Source organism: Diabrotica virgifera, chromosome 5, assembly GCF_917563875.1.
Source record: "Diabrotica virgifera virgifera chromosome 5, PGI_DIABVI_V3a".
In the NCBI taxonomy this organism is placed as follows: domain Eukaryota; kingdom Metazoa; phylum Arthropoda; class Insecta; order Coleoptera; family Chrysomelidae; genus Diabrotica; species Diabrotica virgifera.
Genome location: NC_065447.1, coordinates 180,492,057 through 180,519,612, shown reverse-complemented (window position 1 = coordinate 180,519,612; position 27,556 = coordinate 180,492,057). Strand labels below are relative to the sequence as shown.

General features: G+C 30.8%; 1 protein-coding gene across 1 annotated transcript in view; it reads left to right on the top strand.

Annotated features, from left to right (window-relative positions):
• Positions 1 to 1,932: 1,932 nt before the first annotated feature.
• The window catches only part of LOC114330947 (sphingomyelinase phosphodiesterase C), a 641,516-nt gene continuing 615,892 nt past the window's right edge, over positions 1,933 to 27,556 (top strand). Inside the window, exon 1 of the mRNA XM_050652120.1 lies at positions 1,933 to 2,289. Within this exon, the coding sequence (XP_050508077.1) occupies positions 2,220 to 2,289 (70 nt within the window). The 5' untranslated portion in view covers positions 1,933 to 2,219. The remainder of the gene's footprint in view (positions 2,290 to 27,556) is intronic.

Below are 27,556 nucleotides of genomic sequence, written 5' to 3'. Positions count from 1 at the left end.
CCCAAAAAATTCGTGTTCTACGGGTCAAAATACATAAAAAAAACTTGAGTAAGTCCATCTGAATTAACGAGGCCGTTGTACCCCCCCTGGCGACAGGACTACCATTATAAATTATAAAATTAAACATTTTCATCATATTGACTAGTTTCATTCATTTTATCAAGATAGATACTTTGGTTGTTAGGTAGTAACTAGGGTGCATAACAACAATGGAGAATTGAGTTTTTATTTAGTTGTCAATAATTTTAAGTACAATTTTGATTATTATAAATTAAAATATGAGCGAAAGTGAATTTGAAGAAATTGAACGGGCTTGGGAAGAAGGGTGTTCCGCAATTATTCCCGAAAAATCCAAAAAATATTGTGCAATACTAGTAATACTACTAATGTATGCGATTCTGCAGGAGTTTCTGTTAGAAGTGAAACCACAGCCCAAATAAGTGGGATTTCATTAAATAATTTAACAAATTGTACCATAAGTTTCAATATTAATAAATAATTCGTTAGTTTTCTTTATTCTTTCAAAAAATAAATTAAAATTAAAAGATTTTTTAACTCGACGGTAAGTGAATTACTTACCGTCCAGTTGGAGTACTTACCGTCGAGTTGGATTACTTACCGTCGAGTTGCTATTAAATGTCACCTACTGACGTAAAATCTGTCACGGTAAACAGTCAAAAATGACCAATCGTGCAAAAAGGTTAATTTGGCCTGACATAGAGGCCTGGAAAACCAAATTATCATTGATATTAAGGAAATATGTTATTCTTCGCGAGATATAGGTATACAATACCAATGAAACAGGGCTTTATTACCGAGCCAAGCCTACCAATACATTTGCTTTAAAAAATAAAAATATACAGGGAAGAAGGCAGCAAAACAACGTTTGACTATTTTGCAAATATGGAAGGTTCAAAAGGAGAATATTAGTAATTGCAAAAATAAAGATCCCCGCTGAAGTAAACAAAGTACCCTTGATGGGTCTCTAAGAAACAGGCTTGGAGGACAAAAGAATTTATGACAAGAAGGCTGCATAATTTATATAAAAATTAGAAAACATGAAAGAAAAATTGGTTCTTTCCTGGATAATCTCAAGTCACACCACATTCTAAAGTTATATTAAAAAATTTTTAAAATAGTCTTCCTGCCACCCAACACTACTTTCCATTACCAGCCCTTAGATCACGGAATAATTGAAAGTTTCATAATAATTTACCAATTTTTTTCATTGTGAGACTTCTAGCGTTTATTGGTAGTGGTTGCAAATTCAAGAATTCCAACAAAAACATGAGAAACAAACATTTATTCAATGCAATTATTTGCGTGGAAAAAAGTGTCTCCTGCTACAATTATGAAAGGTTTTTCTAAAGCCGGCTTCTGTGATGTTATCCAAGAAGATCCACATTCTGATTAAGACGACAACCTACCCCTGTTGTCCATCTCTTTTCTTAACTTATTCTTAATTATGCCCTTAAAATGGAAATATTAATCCGAAAGCCATATTAGCATTAATAGAAATTTATGGTATTTAGAAATAAATACATTAAGAGAATAAAATAAATATTGCCTAAAAAAAGATAATAAATATAAAGATTTATCCTGCAAAATCATTTATATACCTTTATGCCTATATTGAGGCAAGAGTATATATATCTTGTCTATAAAATTTTATTCTTTTCAACATCACTTCATCGCTCGTGATCTGATATTCTTTGGATCTCTTTGTTTTTGGTTTAATGATTCCTTTATCTCCTTCCTCAAAAACAAAATACCTCCATTTGCTAGGAAAAACTGTAATCAAGAAATGGTCTGTGTTTTAACACAACTGAGATGTTAGCATTTTCCCGCACATGCGCCAAAAAACGGCCCGAAAGTCCCATTTTAGTACAGGATACCCTTTAGTATAATATAGACGGCTTTAGCAGACGGACGCGTGAGGTTCCTGCTGCGATTACGTCATTTACGGCGCGATATTCAACTCTTATTTGTACTCCTGCTCTGCGACTCTTGTTCTAAACTTTTTTCATTGTTCTTAAATAAAACTTTAGTGCATATTACAGTTTTTAACTTACATGTTACTAACGATTCCTTTTCTAATGATTACTTAAGACCGTCGTGGGTATTAGAAATGTGTGGAATCTTAGTGGACTTTTCACCGTTGAGGAAAAATGTGTATGTTCGTAATTTCCTAGAAAAATGTGTATATTGATCGATTGGAAATGCAGTGGTTACTTTTTCTTGGAGTTGTTACAGCTGTCAATGCCGGAAGAGAAGCGTATGAGCGATTAGGTGAGTACGGGTGCAAATTATTGTTAATGGTTTTTGGATTATTTACGAGCTAATGGTAGAAAGTATATAAAAAAACGTTAGGTTGGTTCATTAATTATTTAAAAACATATAAAAAACTAATCATGGATAAACGTTTCAATATCGAATGTTATATTTTTTCTAATGTACTCTATCATCATATCCGTAAAATATTATTATTAAATAAATCTATAAATATGTGGTACGAAACTGTGGCAACTCAGTTTTCTTTAAATAAGGTTTTTGCGAATAATTCTCAAATATTTTACTATACAGTTTTTTAAATAAAAACACTGTCTTATTTTTGTTGGGACAAAACTTAGAGAATTATCACTCACTGTGATAATTCTTACTTGCCAAATATACTGAAAATTTTGACATTGAATACACATTTCAAAATGCTTAAAATTATTTAGTTTGGCCTCCAGATGAAAAAGAAGATGGAGCCCCTTTAGGCGGTTTAGGTAAAACGAATATTTAAAACAGGTGTAATTTGAATAGAATAGAACTTAAAAAATGGTTTCCCTTGTTAAAAAAAAAAAAAAACAAAAAAGTATAGTATAGAATATAAAAATCTAGCTTAACAACATTATGTGAATACCAAGTCATCTAGGATATGAACAGAAGCGTAATTTAGTCCAGACAAATTAATATATTTTATCAATAAAAATGACATGTTTTAACCAAATAATTTTTCAAATATGATGTGCAAAATAATTTTGAAATTAACTATTCTAAATGGTAAATGAGCCACAATTTAACAAAAAAAAATATTTTATTAACGTTCCGACGTCCACATCGGACGTCGTTGTCAAAATACAAAATATTAATAAATTAAACATTAAACGTAAATGTTGTTGCTTAGTAAAAAGTTCGTCTGATCATTTAATTTTCTGACTCATTTATATATAAATTATTACAATAATTTTTTATTAAGCAACAACAATTTTGTTTAATTTATTAATATTTTGTTTTTGACATCGACGTCCTATGGACGTCGAAATGTTAATAATAAAATAATTTTGTTAGTTAAATTGTGGCTTATTTCCCATTTAGAATAGTAAATTACAAAAATTCCACAGGAAAATAACTTCAGAACCACAACAAAAATAATTTAGAATTAGGCTCCGCTAATGAACTTGCTTTTTTGCCCTTAAAAGTAGAAAACTCTGTTAATCTCCCTTGCGTAATATTAATCGTATAATTATTTTAACTTTACCAATATACAAGTAGTGTTTAATGTAAGTTATAAAATAACTAATTTACAATAATTAGTAGGATTTCAAAATATCTGTTATATAAAGCGGCTTCTCGAATTTTTTAAACATTTTTCTACCATTGATACCGACACTTTGTTGCACATTCTGACCAATTTCTGTTTGGACTACAGCTTAACAAACAAATATAAATTTAAGGAAGTGATACAATACATAAAATAAAAACATTAATCACTAGTTTACAAATATATATTTTTTCTTTTACCCAAAAACAATTCATACATAATTTGTTTTCTGACTGCCCTCGTATAACTAAAACCTATCTCACAAATTTTTATCACGTCAAGTTTTTGCGATATTCCCCCATCAAGTTTTTCAGTCATTTTTTCCTTGCGTCCAGTTTGACCTTCGCTATTGTTGTGTAAACGTGATTATCGACATTTAAATTAATTTCAAAATGTCATCAAAGGAGTGTAAATTAAGCCCAAACAACTTTTGCCATGTGTGTGGTAACATACTTCTAACAAAAAAGAAGAGACCCATCTCAGAAGCAGTAAGACAGGCATATTTTCAATACTTTCAAATATCGATAAAAGATCTTGATAAAAAATGGGTTCCTGGTGTAGTATGTGAAAATTTTAGAAGTATTTTAACGAACTGGGCTACAGGTAATAAAAAATACTTGCAATTCGGAGTCCCAATGTTGTGGAGAGAACCAACAAATCACGCCACGGACTGTTACTTTGCCTTGCAAAAACAACAGGCTTTAACAACAAAAACAAAAAGCATATACAATACCCTGATGCTGGGTGACACAGCCTATATTGAATTCAGACGGAGTTCCTTACCCGTCATTACCTAGCAGTTCTTGCAGAGAAAATGAACCAGAGTATATGGAAACTGAGGCAGAAAATTCGATTTCGATTCCTAACATTAATTTGGATGAATCTGATGATGGAGTGCTTAGTGGATGTGAATTTGGAGATGAAGAAGCACATATAATTTCACAGAGTGAACTAAATGATCTTGTGATAGACCTGCAGCTTTCAAAAAGTAAATCTGAATTCACGACTTAAGCAATGGAATTTATTGTGACATTCGAGTGACTGTTTATCGCAGGCGAATTGATCAATTTGCTAAGTATTTTGAATCAAAGAATGGATATGAGTACTGAAGTGATATTCCTGCTCTTTTCGTTTCGATGGGCCAGTCCCACGATGCTAAAGAGTGGCGTTTATTTATAGACTCTTCCAAAGTAAGCCTTAAAAAGGTATTATTACATAATGGCAACAAAAAACCTTCTATTTCTATAGGACATGCAGTTAATTGTAAAGAATCATATGAAACTGTGATAACCTTAATTAATCTAATAAAATATATATATATTTTTTTTAAGCATTTATTAACAATCAGAATTACATATTCTATGAGATAATTTGATAACCAGTACGATAACTTATATCAAAGTATAACATACATCACCCAGCGGTTTCACCTCAGTTTCAGCGAAGATCTATGGGCCATAATCTTCACAATCTTCTTTTGTTTAGTGGCTGCAGTAATGGTAATATTAATTGGTTGGGGTGGCCTTCCAATTTCTCGTGGTGTCTGTTGGCTCTTTCTTGAATTACTGTGCTGACTAATAATAAAATATGAGGATTATAAATGGGAACTCTGTGGAGATCTCAAATTTGTGGGACTTCTGCTTGGTTTGCAGAGCGGATATACCAAATATTGCAGTTTTTTGTGTTTATGGGATAGTAGGGCTGGGAAAGATGATAAAAATAAAAGAAAGATTTTAAGAAAGAATGACCTGCACATGGTGAATACATACCCAACAAAATGAATATAAAACACAATCCTTTGATTGTTCCCAAAAATGTCATTTTACCGCCGCTGCATATTAACCTAGGATTAATAAAAAATTTTGTTAAAGCACTTGACAAAAATGGTACCGCCATTGAATATTTAAAAAATATTTTTTCTAATCGGTCTGATGCCAAACTGAAAGAGGGCATTTTCGTGGGCCCCCAGATAAGAAAAATAATAAAAGATGAAAATTTTCACCACCATTTGTCCGATGTTGAAAAAGATGCTTGGTATTCTTTTAAAGCGGTAGTGAAACAATTCATAGGAAACAACAAAACGGAGGATTATGAAGTAATTGTTTCCAATTTACTTAAGAATTACCACAAAATGCGAGTGAATATGTCCCTAAAAATTCATTTTTTACACTCGCACCTAGATTTTTTTCCTGAATATCTGGGAAGGGTAAGTGACGAACACGGCGAGCGTTTTCATCAAGACTTGAAGGCTTTTGAAGAGAGATACCAAGGTTTTTGGGACAAAAATGCGCTAGCCGACTACTGCTGGTCTACATTAAGAGAAACTGATACAAATCAGTATAAAACAAAAAGTAATCTGTGTCAATTTTAGTTTTTTTTTGTTTAACATATATGAATAATTATGAAAGAATTAGAAAATAAATATAAAAAAAACTAGACGTCCTGATTTTTTTTCACTGCCTAACTTTATTTAGGATTGATTATGCTACGTGTACACGTTGGTTCCATAGCTGGGTAAAAAACGTTGTAAATTAGTGATGAACTGTCCATAAAAGCGGTTTATTTTAAGTAATACATTATTGTAGCTTGTATGTAATCCATATTCTTTTCTAAATCATGCCTGTTCCTGAGGCTAATAAATAACTATCCAGTTCCTTTGTTAGTCGCAATGCAATTATTATCTTCACAAACATATTATGCAAGATTGGTAACAGGTCTACTGTTTTCGAACTTCTTATTTAAGTTTAATTATTAAATATTTATTTCCCGTTTAAAATATCAGTATAATAAAAGCGTTTAAATAAGATGCGTATACTTTACTTATGTCTATACATTTTTATGATGTATTGTCCCCCTTTTTGACTGAACTGGAAGAAATTAGGGGAGGCCTATGTTCAACTTTGGATGCAGAAGACTGGATGATGAGTGTCCTGCTTTATAATTTCAAATAATATTCCGTCTTCACCTGGAACTTTTTTGTGTTGCATGGTATTCATTATGTTTCTTATTTTGATTTCTGTTATATAAGCTATATTTTTAGATTCAATATTTTTACGATTTTGCTTTTGCTTTTGATTTTTGCTTTTACGTTTTGCTTTTGACTCGTGTAATATTTGGTATTAGTTTTAAAATATGGTACTTTTTATAGTTTCTTTTTAAATTCGATGTAATTTTCTCGTTTTCATCATTAATTAGTTTTGTTATTAGATTTATAAATTCGTTTGTTTCCTTCTCTACCTGCGTACCTTTGAACAATCTCTAAAAAAGGTTTCTATAATTGGGACAATTATTAAGAAGGACAACCAAGAATGGCCACAAGAATTTGTTTAACCTTTAACTACACGCGCTGGCGTATTTTGTACGCCAGATACAAGAATTCTACTGCAAATATATTTAAAAATTTAATTTTTGACCCTCTTTATTTATCTAACCTATCATTGGAATGTGATTTACAGTTGGTTTTAGTTTATTTATAATCGGAGTTCTGAGACGATCGTAAATACCAGTTTATTATTTGTTTTTTCCGGTGGTGTACAAAATACGTCACGTTTGTAATAATATAACAACTATATCTTTCAATTGTTTTTTTAGTCATTATGGCACAAAATATATTTTCCTTTATAAATAACACTTTTTCTCATGTAAAAAATCACATTTCAATTTTTTTAATTAGAACTTTTATTTTTCAAGGGATCAAATTCCAGTTAGAAATCCCAATTGACTCACTAAAAAGGAACTCCAAGCATTTGCTGATGCCGAATAAGGTTTATAACAAACAACTAAGTGTATTTAAAAAAAAACAAAACCGCTGTTTTTAAGTGTATTTTCTTGTGGCGTATAAAGTACGCCACGCGTGTACTTATGTTATAACTTGATGCGCGGGTAGTTAAAGGTTAAAAATGCCCATGCCATTATATTCCTGTATGGTCGGTTTCTATAAAGATTGCGCATAAATGACTCATTAAAACAAAATAAAAATATTTTAATCTTAACAACAACATAATATAAAAATGAGTTATGTGATTATAAATCTGACAAGCCAGAAATAACATTAAAATAAAATATCTCAAGGAGGTATCCTGGAACTGGTTTAACGTCAACTGATCTGTTTGGAACTGCTGTTAACAGAATAGGATGGTCAATGTGGTAGCCAATATCTCTAGAAGATAGGTAACTTCAGAAGAAGAAAGGAGGTGTAGACTGTGCAAAAGTCTATAAATTATGTGCACCGTAATAGAGTGTGTCCACGGATGGGGTGCCCAAGATAAAAAACTTTTTTATTTTCAATTTTAGCAAAAAATGTCATTCTTGATAGAAAGTTTTGGTTGTTCTAAAACCCCATAAAACGAAATAAAACAAGTTTCTCAAAACCTGCTTAATTTTGTAGCCAATTTTTTGCAAATCCCTATAAATTTTGGCACTAAGTTCGAAATCGTAACAATAATCTAGTGTTGCTAAGCTACAATGTAGCTTAGTAACTGTCAACTCCGGTAAATAAACTTGTGAATTATCATTTTCTTCGACAAGCGTTCAACAAAGACTTCAGTACAGCGTGGAAAATAGAATATTGTAGTGAAAAAAGCGGTCATTTATAAGTTTTTCACCAGTGATTGCACAAAAGTCAAGCCTCATGGCATAATCACAATATTGTAAGGTGTGAATAAATTTTGGTTTAAAGGAATGAATGTTGTTTCGCTCGAATATTTTCCGTGACTGTTGTTACTCTTTGTGACTCTTTTTCGTAACATTTTGCATACCTAGGAGCTCCGGAGCGGTCAAGAAGACGGGTATTAGAATTTTCTATCGCCAGTCGCTTTGTATACTTTTTTACTTGAAAAAAACCTATATTGAGTTAATACCTACTAATAAAAAACATAAATAGTTAATTTAAATACATTATTTAATTATTTAAGTACAAGTTATGTAGTAGCAAAATTTTTTAATTTTGCTTGTACAAGACCTACACACAAATTTTTTACATAGGTATATGACTTTCACATGTTTTATTTCAGTTTTAGTTCCCAGTTTTCCACTTCTTCTTCTTCAGGTGCTATCTATACTACGGAGGTTGGCAATCATCATGGCTATTTTAATTTTTGAGTCAGTAGCTCTGAATAGTTGTTTTGAGCTGCATCCAAATCATTCCCTCAGGTTCCTCAGCCATGAAATTCATCGTAGGTAATAGTTTTAGGTTTCTCCTTTTTATCGACACCTTCTACACTTGGTTTCGCTGGTTAGCTCAAGTCTTCGTGTATGAAAGTTTTTGATTTGTATAATTCCATCTTTTTGTTTTTTATTGACGGAGGAATATCCTTTCTTACTCGGTTTATTGTGCCAGTACTGCTGGTAGCCATCTTTTGTAATACTTTTTATGTGTCGTGACATTTCTTCCCTTATTAATAAATGGGCCCATTAGACAACTAATTACATGTTCCCCTAGAAGTTGATTGTCTGGTCGTTGTTCATATTTTCGTAGGTAGGGAAATCCGTGCAATAAATATTTGGACTAGACATTAGCTGTAAGCTAGAATTTGAGTCCAAACTTATCGGGTTTATGCGCCATGTACTGCGTGCAGTGACATCTTTCCTTTGAGGGAAAAACCTGTTCGTCGATAGAAAGATATATTTTAGACAGTTGTAGGTGTAGCAAAATATACAATTCTATATAAATAGATTCCATATTGCCGACGCAAGTGCAAATTTTTCTGTTGATCATCGCTCAGATCTGGTATTTCTCCTACGTAATAAGGACCGTATTTTTTCTAGGTAGAAATCAACATATTCAAAAAGTAATTACACTAAGTACCTACCTGCAAAAGAAAATTTGTAATCCTTAGATAAATGTAGCAAAGTCCTAAGTTTTTAAGTTTCTAGAATAACTATGAATAAGTAGTAATAGAGAGGGTCAAAAATAGATAGCACTCAAACTGACCACCCTGGTGCTTCTAGGTATATATTACCCCATCTCAAAAAGTAATTAAACCAAGTACTTGTAAAGGAGGAAATATAATCCTCCAGTAGATCTAGGAAAATTCCTAAATTATCAACTTTCTAAAACAACCAGGAATAAGTAATACAGAGGGTCAAAAATAGAAAGCAGTCAAAATACCGCTCTGGTGCTTCTAGTGTTAACCCTTATTTTCATATACATTTTCATTATGGATTCACACCGGCAACCATTTCATCCTTCTGATAATGCTTGAAAAACAAAAATGAATTTAAAAAGCTTGAAAAGCTAATTTGTTTACAAACAAAATAGCACATTTTTTTCAAACGTTGCCTACTTATTTTAGAATACCTACCGTCAATAAAATAGCTGCTAAATAAGTTTTCCTTGGTGTTTTTCCTAATTTGCCCATAGTAATTATTGGTCGTCTGTTCTTGCTTTAAATTTTGAAAAAGATATGTTTGATATTTATTGGAATGGCGTATATTAAAAATGAGATTTTTTTTACTTTGACAGTATATTCTATTAAAAAGGCAAAATGAACAAGATGTTTTTTCAAAGAACAATTTTTATATTAAACATAGAATATTATTTTTCTTCTAAATATTCGCATTGTGGATTGTTATCATCATTATCGTTATGTTCAGTGGTGTGTTGGTCTTGACCACTATCGAGAATGTTTTTGTAAAAATCACATTCAGGCATAGATGACCAATCATTACCAAAATGACAGCATAATAATGTCTCGATATCCTTCTTCTTTTTAAAATTCAGTGGAACACCGATTGGAAGTTCTGCTGGAGTAATTTGGGATATTTTTTTACCTTTTTAGTAATAGGCAATGCATTTGACGCAGAAGAATAATAATTTATTTCTCCCATTGCAAGGATATTGTTTTTGGATGTACGGTTTAATGTAATCCTTTAAAATATTGTAACAAAGCACTGTAACTTAACTATTATGATTCGAAACTAGTAATGATCACGCTGCCGGGAATAACATAACATACACGTGCTGCGCTACGTCATGTGATTGCAGTCCATTGGTCGAACGTCGATGTCCGATTTTGCAACCAAGACGCTTGGGCTTTGTCCGCTTTTGAAACTACAATCAATATTTGATTGTGATATTTTACGGTAAAAGACTGTTTTGCAACGAATTTTCATTGTAGACTGATGCAATAGGTTATAATGAACATATTCCTGGTGTTAGTTTCATTTCGACCAAAATGTGACATGTCCGGTTTTGCATCTACACGCCTCAAATATTTATAGGTTTTAGTAGTTATAGTTTCTACTTTGAAGATAATGTTATGTTATATTACTTCCTGTACAGAAACAATTATTTACAAACCTTAAAAGTCGTGAAAAGTTGTATTAAATACTCAAATTGCTTATTAATCCACCAATTATTTAAAGAGAATTAACGAACTCACAAAAACTTTTCAAATATCACTTATAAATAATAAAATCGGAATAAAGAAAAAACCCAAACCAAAGTGATTTTTTTCAAAAAAGAGAATGGAAAATTATTATTAGAATTATTTGCTAAGCGGTCTCGTGTTTAAAATATTCCTAGGGGTGAGATAGAATAACAACAACAGATAGTAAAAACCATTAATGATAAATTAAATCATATATAAAATATACGAAAGCGACCTAAATTTTTGTTATCTCGTTGGCAAAAACAAGATTGAACGGCTGGTCGAAATCAAACACGCCCAACGGCAGTTATGGTTATAAATAAATGAAAACGGGATCTATTGTGCACAAACAAAATAACAAATCGAAATTAAAGGTCAGTGGTTTTATTATAATAGAAATTTTCAGAAGCGAAAATCAAGTTTTTTTTATAAATTCACATGTAATATATTCTGTTATAAGTGCTGTTGGTCGTAGAAAGGACAAATTTTGTAAGAATTCATGGTATAAAGAAAATATTAATAGACTGAAAATTGGAAATTGAATTTTCAGTTTTTATTTTTGATAGTATATTAACGCTCCAGCGGGCAAAATAAAATTACACAAACATACGAGTTAGAACTGTTAGGAACAAAACGAAAAAAGTCGGAAAAAAATCAAAAGAAATAAATGTTTCCCAAAATCGGTCAGGAATTTAGACATTTTTGACAACGTTTTTGAAAGAAACATTCGATATTTCCTTACACTTAGCCCAGGGCTGCTTTATCCATTAGGCAATATAGGCAGTTGCCTAGGGCGGCAAATTATGAGAGGGCGGCAAAAATACTGTACAAAAAATATTTGTATATAAAAATTAAAATCGAATAACATTTAAGTATGTACATAGTACATCCATCAATTGAATATAAGTGAGCATTCATTTCTAGAAAACAAATTGCATTTTCTTAACACTATTCATTCAAAAACGATAGAAGTCGTAAATTTAGGGATTATTGGGCCGTCGGCAGCACCGCAAAGGCGGAGGGCGCACTGTTCTATATTTTTTTTAAACTGAATCCTTTTGGGTTATTTGTGGTTGAAAATTTGCCATTTTTATTGAAAAATGTCGCCTTTTCGGACGGTTTTTTGCGAATACCTTAAAAATTATGCATCTAACGAGAAAAACTATATAAAACATTTTTTTAGCTTATGAAAAATCTAAGAGATTCGTTCCTTCATAAGTTTTCTAGTGATAACATAAAAAGAGATATGGTAGGTGAAAAGAATTTTTTTTGTTCATGCTCAAATGGGTGTGTTCAAATTAATAACAGAGAAACGGTGGAATTTAAGGGTATAATGCTATCAATATCTGTTGTAAGTACTGCCTGAAAAGACCTTTAAAGCGACCGCACTGTTAAATTTCGATTACATTCAAACTAAGCGAGATATGGTGCAACAAAGAAGGATGACTGATTTATTTTAAGATAAAATGCGAAGTATGTATATTTAACCCATCATCCACCAAATTTAAATTCATCGTTTTGCTTCTACAATACCTTTTACTATAGTGTTATTTCTATGTTAAACAAGTTGGACGGGTTTAAATGTATGGTTTTTGAAAAAAATATGAAAAAATTATAGAGAGCATTTTTAAAATATTTTTTAAATCTTCCTTTTTCTCCATGTAACTCGAAAATGATAATGAGATACAGTAATGAAAGAAAAATAAAATTGTTATCTAAAAGAAAACCTACATTTTTTAAGGTATTTTTTTACGTACTCTTATCACTTTCGAATTACATGGAGAAAAAGGAGGATTTTTAAGATAATTTAAAATTTCACTCTATAATTTGATCTTATTATTCTTTTCAAAAACCATTTATCTTAAACCCGTCCAACTTTTTGTAATACAGATACATTTAAATTCTGGTGGATGAGGGGTTAAATATACTTCTCATTTTTTCTTAAAATAAATTTGTCATAAGTTTTTTTGCACCATATCTCGCTTAGTTTGAATGTAACCGACATTTAACAGTTCTCGTTTTAAAGGTCTTTTTAAGCACTACAAAAGGTATTCGTAGCATTATATCCCTAAAATCGACAATTTCTCTGTTATTTTAATTTGAATACACCGGTTTGAGCATAGACCAAAAAAAACTTTTTCACCTACCATCTCTTTTTTTATTAAAACTAGAAGATTTATGAAAAAATGAATCTCTGATTTTTCATAAACTACAAAAATGTTTTGTATAGTTTTTTCGTTAGATGCACAATTTTTATGGTATTCCCAAAAAACAGTCTCAGAAAAGTGTCATTTTTCAATGAAAATGGCAAATTTTTAACGACGAATAACTTAAAAAGTATTGAGTTTTCAATAAAATTTATACAACAGTTATTGCTTAGAATTAGGTTCTCTGGCCACTTCCGCTGTTAGTTTGATAAAAAATTCCACCCCCGAGAACGGGTGGGAACCACCCCTAAGTTAAAAGCGTCATAGGATATAGCGTAGACTTTGTTTCTTGAGCTATTCCCTACTTACAGTGAAAATATCGAGTAAATTGATGCAGTAGGATGGAATTCGGAGCCAAATACCCTCACTGACTGCACTAATAGATACCTACATCATTCGTACATCAATGATGAATGCATTCACTTAAAGGTTTATTTGGATACCACAATAAAATCCCCAATCACCAATAATAAAATTGATAAGTCTAAATATTTAAAGAAGAGTGGATTGAAAGACATTTTCCCTAATTTTGATATTGCTTTGCCAATTTATTTGTGCCTCCCAGTTGCCAACCAACGTGTCCGCTGAAAGGTCATTTTCGAAAATGTCAAGAATTTAAAATAGTCATGAAAATAATTTCCGATCAAGTATGACGCAAGAACGTCTTAACAATTTGTCGATTTTGTCCATAGAAAGTGACGTAACAGAGGCGATAAATTATGACGACATTATAGATGATTTTTCCAAAGAAAAATCAAGAAAGAAATGTATTCTTATTTAAATAAAAAAATATGCTTGCAATTTTTTTTTCTCAAAAAAGGTACATGCTTTAAGGGCGGCTACTAGAGAATTGCCTAGGGCGTCAATTGACCTAAACGCGGTCCTGACTTAGCCGTTGCCTGGAAACGAAAAATAACTGTAGGGAATAGTTATTTTCCTAACTAGTGCGGAAAGTTATACTTTCACGCACGAGACTGCCGTTGACCCGAACGACGCGATAGCGGAGTTCGGGCAAGCAGTTGAGTGCGGGGAAGATACTTTCCGCATGAGTTAGGAACAATATTTTTTCTAGAGCCGTACGTTTGGAAAAAAGCCACGAAAAATAGAGTTATATCAATTTTTATTTAGAAGTGAAAATACACAAATTAATTCTTTGACAAGGTTGTCAAAACCAAACTTTCAATATAATGGGTTACCATGACGATGATATTGGTTTTCATGTCGACGATTCAAAACCATTGTAATTGTCTACTGATCTGACTTTTAAATATTATGTCAAAATAATTGTATTTCATCGAATTATCGCGCTGATATCATTAAAATATGAACACAATAAGATAAATTTGAAATAAATTAGTAAATAATATTTAAATATTAGTTTATTGCATGTATTATAATATATTATAATGCCATATTACAAGCTATTTTACTTTCCCGCAAGCTGTGCGGGAAAATTTACTTTCACGCACACCGTGAAAGTGGCTCTTTTAGCACGGCCGCAGAAAAATGTTACTTCCTTACTGTAAAGAAATTTTTTTTTTACAGCAGTTTCAGAACCAATCTATTAAAGAGCAACTTTATTTTCAATAATATCAACACATTATAAAATAGTCTGAAACCAAAACCAAGCTTCAAGAAGTGTGCCATTACAACATTTCTGAGAAAGAACTTGCATTTTTATTCTTACGATAATTCATTAAACGGTTGTATGAATAGCTATATTTGTCTCTGAATTTTGTTGGCAATAAATGTAATGAAGCATTATTCACTGCTTCCATCAGTTCTGGAGGGGCCCAGAAATCAAACACTCATCATCTCTGATGATTAAATTAGCTAATTTTGCTTTTTGGAATGATTACAGTCACAGAAACACGAGAAAACAAAAAAAAATACTGCCAAAAGTAAGCAAATGCGTCAAATTTATTTGACAATTCATTATTTTTGTTTCCATAGCTACACACCTGTATTTGGTGGCATCACGAATATTTGAGTCAAAATAATAACATGTATATTTGAAAATTTTAAGAGGTTTATTTTAATATAATTTAAATTTTCAAATTTCGGAAAAATAGTATGTACTTATACCTTGTAGGAAAAGACACATTCCCGTACTCTGTATTGCCTTGTCTCGGCTTGCGGCTTGACAGCAATATTTACATCGTTCGGGAATATTAAGCTTTTCCTACTAGGTACACAATGTAACGAGCGATCCACAATTATTGGGATCAAAGCTCTTTGTGGAAAAAATCATGTATGTCGTATGTCTTTTTAACTCAATCTCAAGACTTTTTAACTCAGTTATAAAGTTAAACTTCTGCTTTCTCTGCTACTTTTTATGTTCAATTAGAGTGTTTTTTAAGTTGACTTACGTACACTGTACACTGACAAGTAACTGTCAAAGTTGACGTAAACTGGAAAGTATATCTGAATTAATAATAGACATGCACTGTATAGGGCTTTTCATCGATTGTCATTTGTTTCGAGCTTCTGTCATTTGTCACATAATATTAATATATCTACGTCATACGTCTTTGGTTTGTATTATTGTATATACCAATAACGTATGTCGTAGATATATTAACATTATGTGACACATGACAGAAGCTCGAAACAAATGACTGTGAATGAAAAGCCCTATAGCCACGGTTCTTAGACATTACTACGGTTGCCTAAATCGACTAACCAATGAACATTAAGGGTGAGATTACGTCACGAGAGTTTACTGTCATTTGAATCGTAATATAATTTTTTCGAATCCTGAGAAAACCAAGTATTTTAGAAAAATTTAAAAGCAGGATGCAAGATTACATTATTACCGAGGGCGGAAAGCCCCTCAGAATAAACAAGCAGATTCTACTGAATGAAATATTTGAAATTAAATATCACACTTCTCTTTTATTTTCAGCCCTCTAACTTATTAAAATAAACAATATAGAAGTTTTCAGGGACTTTCGGCCCTCGGTAATAATGTAGTCTTTCATTCTGAGTTTAAATTTTTCAAAAATATTTATTAGTTTTCTCAGGATTCGAAAAAAATAAATACAATTAAAACACATTGAGAATTTTGACATGCGTCAAAATTTTGCATTAACTCAATGTAAAATTCTGAACTGTTGAATTCCAGCTTCCCTAATAATTATTGTACATCAAAAGACATTAGAAACTATTTGTACAGGAGTGAAATCTGTATTGGAAATAACTGTTAAAATTGGTCTACGTAATTAAACATATTCCAAAATTTTGTAAAAATGTAATACATTTTAGTTTTCAGCCCAAACTTAGGCCACACACAATGCAATATTGTTCGCATTTTTGAACTGTCAATATTTTAATTTTATCATCTATTGTTTAAAAACAATACAGTTGGTAAGGTACCCTCAGTTGCGGAGAAAGGATTAATAATAAATATTTTTTATTCAGTCAATGGTGTGAGCACTGTCAGTTAAATAGTAACGTGTGGCCTTACTTTTACACGCATACCTATTGTGGCAAATGTACCATATTTTTCAAAATTTTGGAATGCATTTAAATCGTAGAACAATTTTAACTTTTGGTTTTAATACAGATTTTAATGCTCTACAAGTATTATCTTATGACTTTTGATGTAAAATAATTAGGGAAGCAGGAATTCAACAATTCAGAATTTTACATTGAATTTCCTATGGCCCTTTTTACGATTCACCACCCGGTATAAGATAAAATGTGTACTATTTGTATAATTATTTCATAATAACCCAAATAATACACATATATACACAATAACACACATTCAATGATCGAAAATCATTTAAAAATATGGGAATGTAAACTTTTGTGACGTAAAGTCAAAAATATAAGTCTCCCCACCACCGTCGGACAAGACAACTGTAATAAAGTCTAATAACCGTGCTGTATAGCTACCTCTGTCGTTCAGAGCCACCTATGGTGACAATAATTTTGGATGACACGTTACTGTTCTTAAACCATTTTACTGTTTCAATATAATTGCAATTATTCCAGACTTTTTAGAAATAAACAAGCAATCTAAACATTTCTTGCAATTTGATCATCTTTTTGAAGTTACACTTCTTTACGATCGAGGGTGAAATTTTATATCTGCCTGGCGCATGCGCAGACAGGCAGTATGTAGTTCGTTGCTAATCTTTCAATCATCGCAAATAAGGCATTAAAAGAATATATTAGTGTTTTTAGTAAATGTATTATTTATTATAATTTTTGTGTCTTTGGATTTTTCTTCCTCGGGAATAAAATATTTTATAATAATAGTAGGTAAGTGTATTTACTTTAAATTTAAAGTATTTTTATACCTCACTTATTCTATCAAATTTGTAATATGTATAGAAAATCTTGTAAGCTGTCAAAGCAAAGGAAGTTTAGCTCGGTGGTAGCGCGTTCGACCGGAGATCGAGAGGTCTCTGGTTCAATTCCGTGTGTTATCTAACTTTTTTTTATTTTTAGTATTGTTTTAGTAAAAACTTTTGGAAAGTAGCAAGTAAAAATTACTTTAATATTTAAATAAAAATAACCTGTTGAAAGTATATTTATTTCGTTGAAATTCTTACGTGCGTACAAAGTACACGCACATTCTTTTTTTAGTTTTTATAACGAAATAAGAAAAGGTAACCCAAAATTAAATATTCCATTTTATATTTTGTAAAATAGCATTTTAATAATTATTAAACAACACTGTTAAAAAGAAATGCATACAGAAAATATCGGTACTCAAATTATGTCAGCACAGTCAGTATGCTGTTATATGATTCTGTTAATTTACTAAAATAAAATTTATTATCTAGAAAATAATAAAAAGGATGTACACGCTAGTACCAAATGAGTAGATATGGTCAATAAAAACAATTATTACTTCAACTCATGCCTAACAATTCTTGTGAACAAAAACAAGTAAATTAAATATAAATTTGATCGTACTGTTAATTTTTGATAATTAGAGCGGTAGCGACCTATACACTCGATAATAATCTTACTTTCTTCCTATGTTGCTTTGGCAGCCATATTTTTAACCGCACCACGATGTTCACAGAAAGAATGATAAAATACTACTAAACGAATATTGCGCAATATAGGTCAGAGATGCTTCAATAATATTAGTATGTTGCATAATAAAAATCAAGGTCCTGATGATTTCCGTAATATATTTGTATTGCGCAATCGTTAATTTTATCTACAGGCGATCAATATATTGTACAATAATAAATATATGTAATATATTGACAAAAATATCGAGTATTTAGGTGCCGCTTAAATAATAAATGTATAGTGTATCACAGTTTATCGAGTTTCAGGGAACTACAGAAGTAATTTTCTATCAAGTTTATATAATTAGTCCAGGGCGCATCTGTTTTGAGATGGACGCTGAGAGATGACTCAAATTTTTTTGCAGAAATTGCTTGAAAATAACTTAAATAATAATATTTGAGTTATCCTCCCACTCAAAAAGGTCGGGAACATTTTTTAAATAATCAAAATGTCAAAAAATCAAGGAAAAATTCGATTTTTCTCTTCGTTTTTTGATTATGACTTTAAAAGTGTTCATTTCCGAGAAAAGTTGTACCGACATAAAAGTTGCCTAATTAAATTTCCTACAATATATAATTTATTAAAAATTTAAAAAATAGTCACCCTTGTTTCAAAATAGCAATAATTGCGAAAAACCCATACAAAAACAAGTATTCGCATTTTACGTTTTTCAACCATTTATATTACATTACGATCCTTCATATTTTACCCAAAAAAACTTTATGATATAGTAAAACAACACTGTAAATTTTATTAAGGTCAGTTTAATAGATTTTGCAAAATAAATTTTTCAATCTAGCTTTCGCAAAAAAATTCATTTTTTTTAAATGTTGCAGGACTGAAAATAAAGCAGACAGCAAGTTAATTTTTTTTTACTTATAGAAGTGTACTGTAGCTTTCATTTTCAATTTGAAAAATTAAAATCGATTAATTACCACGGCGTCAGGAAATTTTTTAAATAAACATAAATTTTTGGTGCTACGCGCAGGACAGCGGTGTTCGATTCACACAAGTTGATTCCCACCAAAATTTCTTCCAATCTTTATCTAATATATTATTTTCTTACTCTATATTTTGTTGTATTTTAATATATTAATTCCACAATAATCAAACCAATTGTATTATTGTGTGTGAAATATTGTCTAAACAAATGCATATGTTTAAAAATAATAAACTTTTATTCTTCTAAGTTAAAATATATGAACAAAGGAAGTTTTTGCTAAAAAAAGTGTTATTTCAAAGGATAGAGTATGTGTTTTTATTTTGCAATAAACAAATTTATTTATTTATAACGAAATATAATAAAAATTAAAATGTATCAATCATTATCAAAGGTCATTGGAATGCCCAATCATAGCAAACTCTCCGCTGTCCTGCGCGTAGCACCAATAATTATTATTTATTTAAAAAAATCCTGAGGCCGTGGTAGTTAATCGATTTTAATTTTGTAAACTGCAAATGAAGTGTACAGTACACTTCTATACGTAAAAAAAAATTAACTTGCTATCTGCTTTATTTTCAGTCCTGTAACATTTTGAAAAAATGAATTTTTTTTGTGAAAGCTGGATTTCAAAATGTATTTTGCAAAATCTGTTGAACCGATCTTAATGAAATTTACAGTATTGTTTCATTGTATTATATAGTTTTACAATTTGAAATATGAAGGTCCTAAACGTAGCGTAAATGGTTGAAAAACGTAAAATTCCAATACTTGTTTTTGTATGGTTTTTTCGCAATTATTGCTATTTTGCAACAAGGGTGACTATTTTTTAAATATTAAACCAACTCTATATTGTAGAAAATTTAATTACGCAACTTTTATGTTGATACAGCTTTTTTCGGAAATGAATACTTTTAAAGTTATAATCAAAAAACGAAGAGAAAAATCGAATTTTTCCTTAATTTTTTGACATTTTGATTATTTAAACAATGTTCCGGACCTTTTTGAGAGGGAGGATAACTCAAATATGATTATCTAAGTTATTTTCCAGTAATTTCTTCAAAAAAATTTGAGTCACCTCTCAACGTCCAAATGTACTAATATTTTCACAGATGCACCCTGGTCTAAATGTCCCAAATGGATTTTTAATCTAATGTGGCATTTCGCTTGCTGAAAATGAATTCCTCCAGAGTTTTGAGCTTCATTTTCTAGTAACATACCAACAGATATTCGTCGGGATCCAGTCGAATAATTTAATAGTTTTGCAGCCGACAAGATGATGCAGATTGTGTTACAGTCCGACAGGAGATATTTTGTAGGAGTTGTAATATCCATACACATGCCGACTTTTTTGAAGGATGTCGTGTAAGTTAAACAAAAATAAAAAAACCGCTAAACGCCATAAAAATGAGTGGTGCATACAATATTTCAGCTACAAAAGAACTGATATGAATATTACGTGGCGCGAAAATATATTTTCATTCTGATAGAAAATAAAATTCCAGTTTTATTTTGAAAGATTTTTCCATAATATTTGCTAAATTTGAAAGTAAAGATACGGTTTGCATTTTGAAGCTCCTTTGCTCCTTTGAGGCTCCACTAATATATGGAGCCAATAGCATGGTAGCTAAGTCCTTAGGAATGTAAGATCACTACTTAAACACACTCATCGCGTGTCAAATTCCTTGTAGCACGTTCCAATTCTACACAACAATAAAAAAATTACGGTCATAACTGAAACTTTAAATAATAAATCTACTAATTTTCACCACAAATCAGGCACTTTTTGACTATTAACAATTTAATATTTTTATCAAATTGTTAATTTTACATAGCCTACTAGGGGCTTGGTTATTAAACTCAGTGTAGAACATAAGGATTTATCGACGAAAAACATGGCTAGTTGTTAAAGTATCTAACTTTTTTATTTTTCAATATAAGCGAATGAATCAAGAAGTAAAATATTAACACTGCCTAAGGCTACAAGTTACTTTTAACATCAACATTTTATAATTGCTAGAATATTCCACAGGGTGTTCCGAACTTTTAGAAGAAAAAACACACTATGATTAATACACCCAATATACAATGACAACTTACCTGTCTAGCAATAATATTATTACAAGAGTATTGCTAAAGAATAAGGCTATAAAAAAGCTATAGAAATGCGAGACATCAAAAATGTCCCATTTTTAATATGGTGCGTTAATTTTGCTGCTTAGTGTATATCTTTGTGTGCATCGAATGTACACTAGATTTTTTTTTATTCGAAAGTGTATATTAAAAAATATATCTTCGCTTGATGAAATGAACTCGATTGCCCGATCAAATTTAGCGTTGTAATCACTACAACTACATAAAACATTTCGACGATAATGGTTAAATGGATTATACGTTTGGAGCTCGATAACTTCTAAAAGGGGTAACCGATTTTGGTCACTATACATAAGTTTAAAATGTATTCATAGCTAGTATTTAATGCATCCAAGATCAAGTATGATCATACTTATGAAGCCTATAACTTAAACATTCTAATTTTAACAGATAATATGAGGTTTACACCGTTAGACGCGTCTAGAGTCCTCCTACAAACGCCCAGTTATTGGCGCAATTCGCAGGTTCAAATTTTGAGTAATTATCGAAAAAACTAAATTTTCAAAGTATAGTTTTTCAGTTTTTCGGCTATACTGAGGAGAAGTATGTCTGATACTGACCGCTTAAATACCATTTAAAAGATTAACTCAACACTACTCATTTGGTTTATTTGTCTGTCTGTCTCTCCTTGAACCTAATATATATTATACCCGCAAAAAATATGCAGTTTTGTACCTACCCAGTCTTATAGATGGTTATGAGTGGTCAAAAATCACAGACTACATCGGTTCTAAATCGGCCCTGACCCCCTCTTCAAACACAGAAAAAAAAATCAGATCGGTGTAACTTTGCAACACACACACATAACCATCTTGAATGGTAGATAAAACAGATTTTAACCGGTATAACTTTATTAATTTCAGAAATATCACTTCTAAAATGTATGCAGTACTTTAAATATCTCCTTCAGGACCTATAAATTTTAGGAAATCTTAAATATGTCCCCCCTTTCCATTATTTATATTTTTGTAGAATATAAAGACATTTTTCTAATCTGGCAGCTAAGGGAAAAAATTTTGTAATAAATTTGTGTCATTCCCAATTTTTGACATTATTATATTCTTTGTGTTTTGAGTACCTACTTTGATCTTTCTTATTTCATAAGCGTTAAGTATTTTTTCGACATTTTATAAGTTACAGAGGGTATTTCAATTTTAATATTAAAAATATTCCTCCAAGGGAGGGAGTGATTTCTTCAAAGAAAATTGGTTAGTTGTTTTGAACTTTCTCACAGTTTTATTACATACTTTACTTTATTTTAGTTTTTATGCTTATTTTATACAGCAGCAACAACACTTTTATACAACAATTTTTAGTCACTAAAATCAATACAGTCAATACGTTCAATTTAGCTGGTTCTTATAAAACACAGAAATAGGCAAAGGATAACTTCTCTTTACTATGTAGAACCATAATATTTAAATTGTTAGAACTATACATCTACTGTTACAATAGTATACAGGGTGAGGCAAATAAAGGGCCTATTAGAAATATCTCGAGAACTAAAGGCAACAGAATCATGAAAATTTGAATTAAGGGGTTTTGAAGAGTCATCTATTTAATGAAAATATTTTCATCTATTTGCTACTTCCGGTTATACCGGAAGTTGCTTATAACTTCGTTTTTTTAAATGGGACACCCTATATTATTTACATTTTTGGATTCTCTTCGATGTCTTCTTTTTTAAAATATGAGGTTTTGTAATGTTATACAGGGTATTTTAAAAGATAATTACGTTCTTGTATTAATTTCGTAGCAATATTCACACCCTGTAGAAATGTAGTAGTTTGACATATAAAACTTGACTTACGTTCAAATGATTTTAAATTTTTATTTTTAGTATACAGGGTTGGACGAAACTCGGAATGAGTATTTTCTGAGTTTTCTTAAATGGAACACCCTGTATTTTGGTATTGTAATGAAATGATATTTTATGGTACTTTTTTATTTCTTAAGCATTCCCTATACCTAACTTCTTCAATTTGTGCTAATTGTTAATCGCACCAACAATTTTAACTACGTAGGTATTTTGATAGCTAAACCATTATTGGTAATTTTAAGGATTAGTCTGGATAAATATGTATTTATTTCTGAAAAATTATTTGTGATTGAATTTTTTCACGGCCAACCTAATAAAATTTTACGTATTTTTTGTTGCAATTAATGTTTAGCTTGAATCACCAATAACTCACAAATTAAAGCAACTAGGTATAGGGATACTTATAATATAAAAAAGTACCATGAAATATCATTTCATTACAGTACTAAAATACAGGGTGTTCCATTTAAGAAAACTCAGAAAATATTCATTCCAAGTTTCGACCAACCCTGTATACTAAAATTTTAAAATTAGCTATACTAGTTATCGTTAACAATAGTAGACTATATTAAAAATCACTTGAACGTAAGCAGAGATTTTAATGTCAACCTGTTACAATTCTACAGGGTGTGAATATTGCTACGAAATAAATAAAAAAACGTAAATATCTTTTAAAACACCCTGTGTAATATTATAGGTCTGGATCCCGCGTATGAAAAAAAAGTTGATTAATAGCAAGCTAAAAATTTGTTTAATAGCTTAAGGGTGTCTAGTCGGATAAACTTTGATGTATGGGAAAGCTGGAACAGGGGCAGTTTTAATTGTGGAACAGGTTAAAAATTTGGAACGGTCACACCACGAAAACGGCACATTTATTTTGTCCGACAGAACAGACTTTAACTCTCCGAACAGAGATTAAACTCTCATGCAAAAATCAGACTACTATTTATTACCTGTCATAATTCCTCTCATTTGACATTTTCTACATGTTCCACTCATTAAAACACTTAATCTTTGTTCGTAGAGTTAAAGTCTGTTCTGTCGGACAAAATAAATGTGCCGTTTTTGTGGTGTGACCGTTCCAAATTTTTAACCTGTTCCACAATTAAAACTGCCCCTGTTTCAGTGTTCCCATATATCAAAGTTTATCCGACTAGACACCCTTAAGCTATTAACAAATTTTTAGCTTGCTATTAATCAACTTTTTTTTCATACGCGGTATCCAGACCTATTACAAAACCTGATATTTTAAGAAAGAAGATATTGAGGAGAATCCAAAAATGCAAAAATATACAGGGTGTCCCATTTAAAAAAAAACGAATTTTTTTTTTTTTTTTCTTTGGAGTTGTATGACTACGGGCCATTCAAGGCTCATTCTTTTCCTATACCTATCTACTTAACATTTTTTATCCTACTTATTCTACATACTTTATAAGGAATGACCACTGGTCAGTGGAAATACCACATCAGGCAAAAACACAGGTTAACTTATATAATAGGTTTTAATTTCGATCTTTACGTTAGTTAGTTTATAATTTGATTTTTATATTTTTAATATGTTCTATAAATAATTGCATTAATTCTGTATTATTAATTTGTGATAATATATATATGTTAAATTTATTGGGTGTGTTATATTTTTAAAACTGTATAATTTATTTATAAACATATTGATATTTATTTGTATTAGAGGGCAATTTAAAATCATATGTTCAGCATCACCTATTTCTCCACATTGACAATATGGATTGTCTCTTAAATGAATTTTATGTAGATATGTTGGAATCAATGCATGGTTAAATCTTAAACGGCATATTTGTCTCACTGCGTATTTTGGAAGGGTTGTCATTGCAAACCATGGTCTTGATGGTATTGTACATTGAGTTCCTTTATAGTACATTTTTTTTTAATTTCCTCAAATTCTTTGCTCCAGATTATTTTATATATATTAGTGCTAATATTTTTAATTTCTTCAGGTGTACATTTGTAGTCAATATATGTCCCTTCTTTTAGAGCCTGCTTAGCTAAGGAATCCACGAGTTCATTACCCATAATTCCGCTGTGTCCTTTGACCCACAATAACCGTACTTTTTTAAATCTGTATTTAACCCTTAACTGGTCCGGTACTGTAGTAGTAGCGTAACTGGTCCGGCGTCGTCTGCGAAACTACTGTTTTCAAGAAAGCAAAACAACACTCAAAAATAATTTTTTTATTAAGAATAAATGTTACAAACATAACCTGATATATTTATATAAAAGTGAACGTATTAGATTTGGGCGTTATTTGGGTTAAGAAAAAAATATTAAAATAAAACAGAAATCCGCACAAATATTTGTGAAAAATTAGATATTTTTGTAAAGTAAATAAAAAAAATATAAAAAGCAACATGAAAAAAAAAATGTAATTGTAGGATAAATGTCCAAACTGCACACTAAACAAAAAACTAGGTAAAATAAAAATCGATCAAAAATGTTTGTTTCCAGCATCAGTCAAACTTTACCAATTTTATATGCAATTTTTACATAGGTAGTGGTTTTGTACATCCCAAACAAACAGGCTTTTTGCAACGCAAGCACAGGTATTTTGTCATCTTGCGCTTTCTACAAGGACATAAACTGCAAATCTTGCGTTTTTCTAAAATAAGAACATACTCTTGTTCTTCTTGAGCTCCAAGTATGAATACAAAAAAGTGACACAAACGGTCCGGCGTCGTCTGAGAAACTACTCTCAACCTAACTGTTGCGATAACTTTTTAGGAACTGAGAGAAACTTATCTCAAATACACCCACTTGTCAAGCTCCAATATTTTAAGGATTAGATAGAACGACTTGCCTGTGGGCGGTGCCAATTTCCAATAAAAAATAATCAAAATTATTGAATCGTCTGTTAGACGACGCCGGACCAGTTAAGGGTTAATTTGTTAATATTTTTGATTATTTCCAAAATAATATAATTTACTTTGGAAGTTATCTTCAGGTGCTTTATTTTTGACAAAGCGGTTTTACTGTCACTTATTATAACAATTTCTGAATTTGTGATAATATGTTGACAATACTTCAAGGCTTCAAGTATACCTATTAACTCCGCCGAATATATGTTTGTGTTTATATTTAATTTTACCATTTTTTATACTTAACTTGTGGATCATATATTGCACAGGCTGTTCCCTCCTTGTTTTTTGATGCGTCGGTGTAAATTTGATATGGATTTGGTACTATTTCTTTTATATCTGTTTCAAACATTAGATTTCTTATTTGATTTGGATATTTCCAATAATCTCGAAGGAAATTTATATATATTTTCATCGTTTCTTCGAATTTATAGGTATAGCTTAGGTTTATAGATGTAGTGTGAATATTTCCCTGTACTTAGCCAATTGTCTATAGCATTCTACAATACAAGGTGATTTCTTTTTTTGCCAGTATTTATTCATTAAATCTTGTATTGACAATCGATGAATTTTTTCAATTATATTGGATTCTTTATGAAGTAATTTAATTAAAAATTGACTGACTAGTTTGCAACTTCTTATTGTCATAGGCATTTCAGAACACTCTATAAATAAGTTATTTATTGGAGTAGACTTTAGAGCGCCTAAACAGAGTCTTAAACATTTGTTCACAACGACTTCAATTTTTTGTAGATAACAGTTGGCTGCGTCCCCATAAAATACTGATCCATAATCTATTATTGCTCTTATATAAGCTCTATAGATCAAAAGAGAGAGATTGGGATCTGCTCCCCATGTGGAATGTGAAACTGCTCGTAAGATATTTACTCCTTTTTCTGTCTTCCTAATTATATTTTCTATTTTTTCTTTCCATAGAAGTTTTTGATCCAAAATGACACCGAGGTCTTTTACAGATTTTTGTACCGGAAAATTTATATTATTTAATTATAACCGGAAAATTCATATTATTATTAAAAACGAAGTTATAAGCATATATAACCGGAAGTTGCAAAGAGATGAAAACATTTTCATTAAATAGATCATCCTTCAAAACCCCTACATTCCAATTTTCATGATTCTGTTGCCTTTAGTTCTCGAGATATTTCTAATAGGCCAGTTATCTGCCTTACCCTATATACCTAACAGAAACAATTAGTAAAAGATGGTTTTGCTTTTATATCTTTACTCAGATTTGAGCGCTGGGAAGTTTCTTTCTGCCCGTTTCCTAGACGAATGGAAACGAAATGTGTCTGCATATAGTAGAGTCCTTTTTGTTTTCTATATTCGTCGTCTGCTGTCCTATAAATTGTAAAAGTCGCAGACTAAGAATGGACCAGAAATTACTTTCAACAAAAAAGTTTCAGATTTAATTAACTATTTAGAATTTTATTTTAATGGTTAATTCTGCATCTGAAGCATTTCAGTTTGTTCAGAAAACAATTGATTAACCCTACAGGAAGCGGATGAGGCCTGTCAGGTCTCACCGATA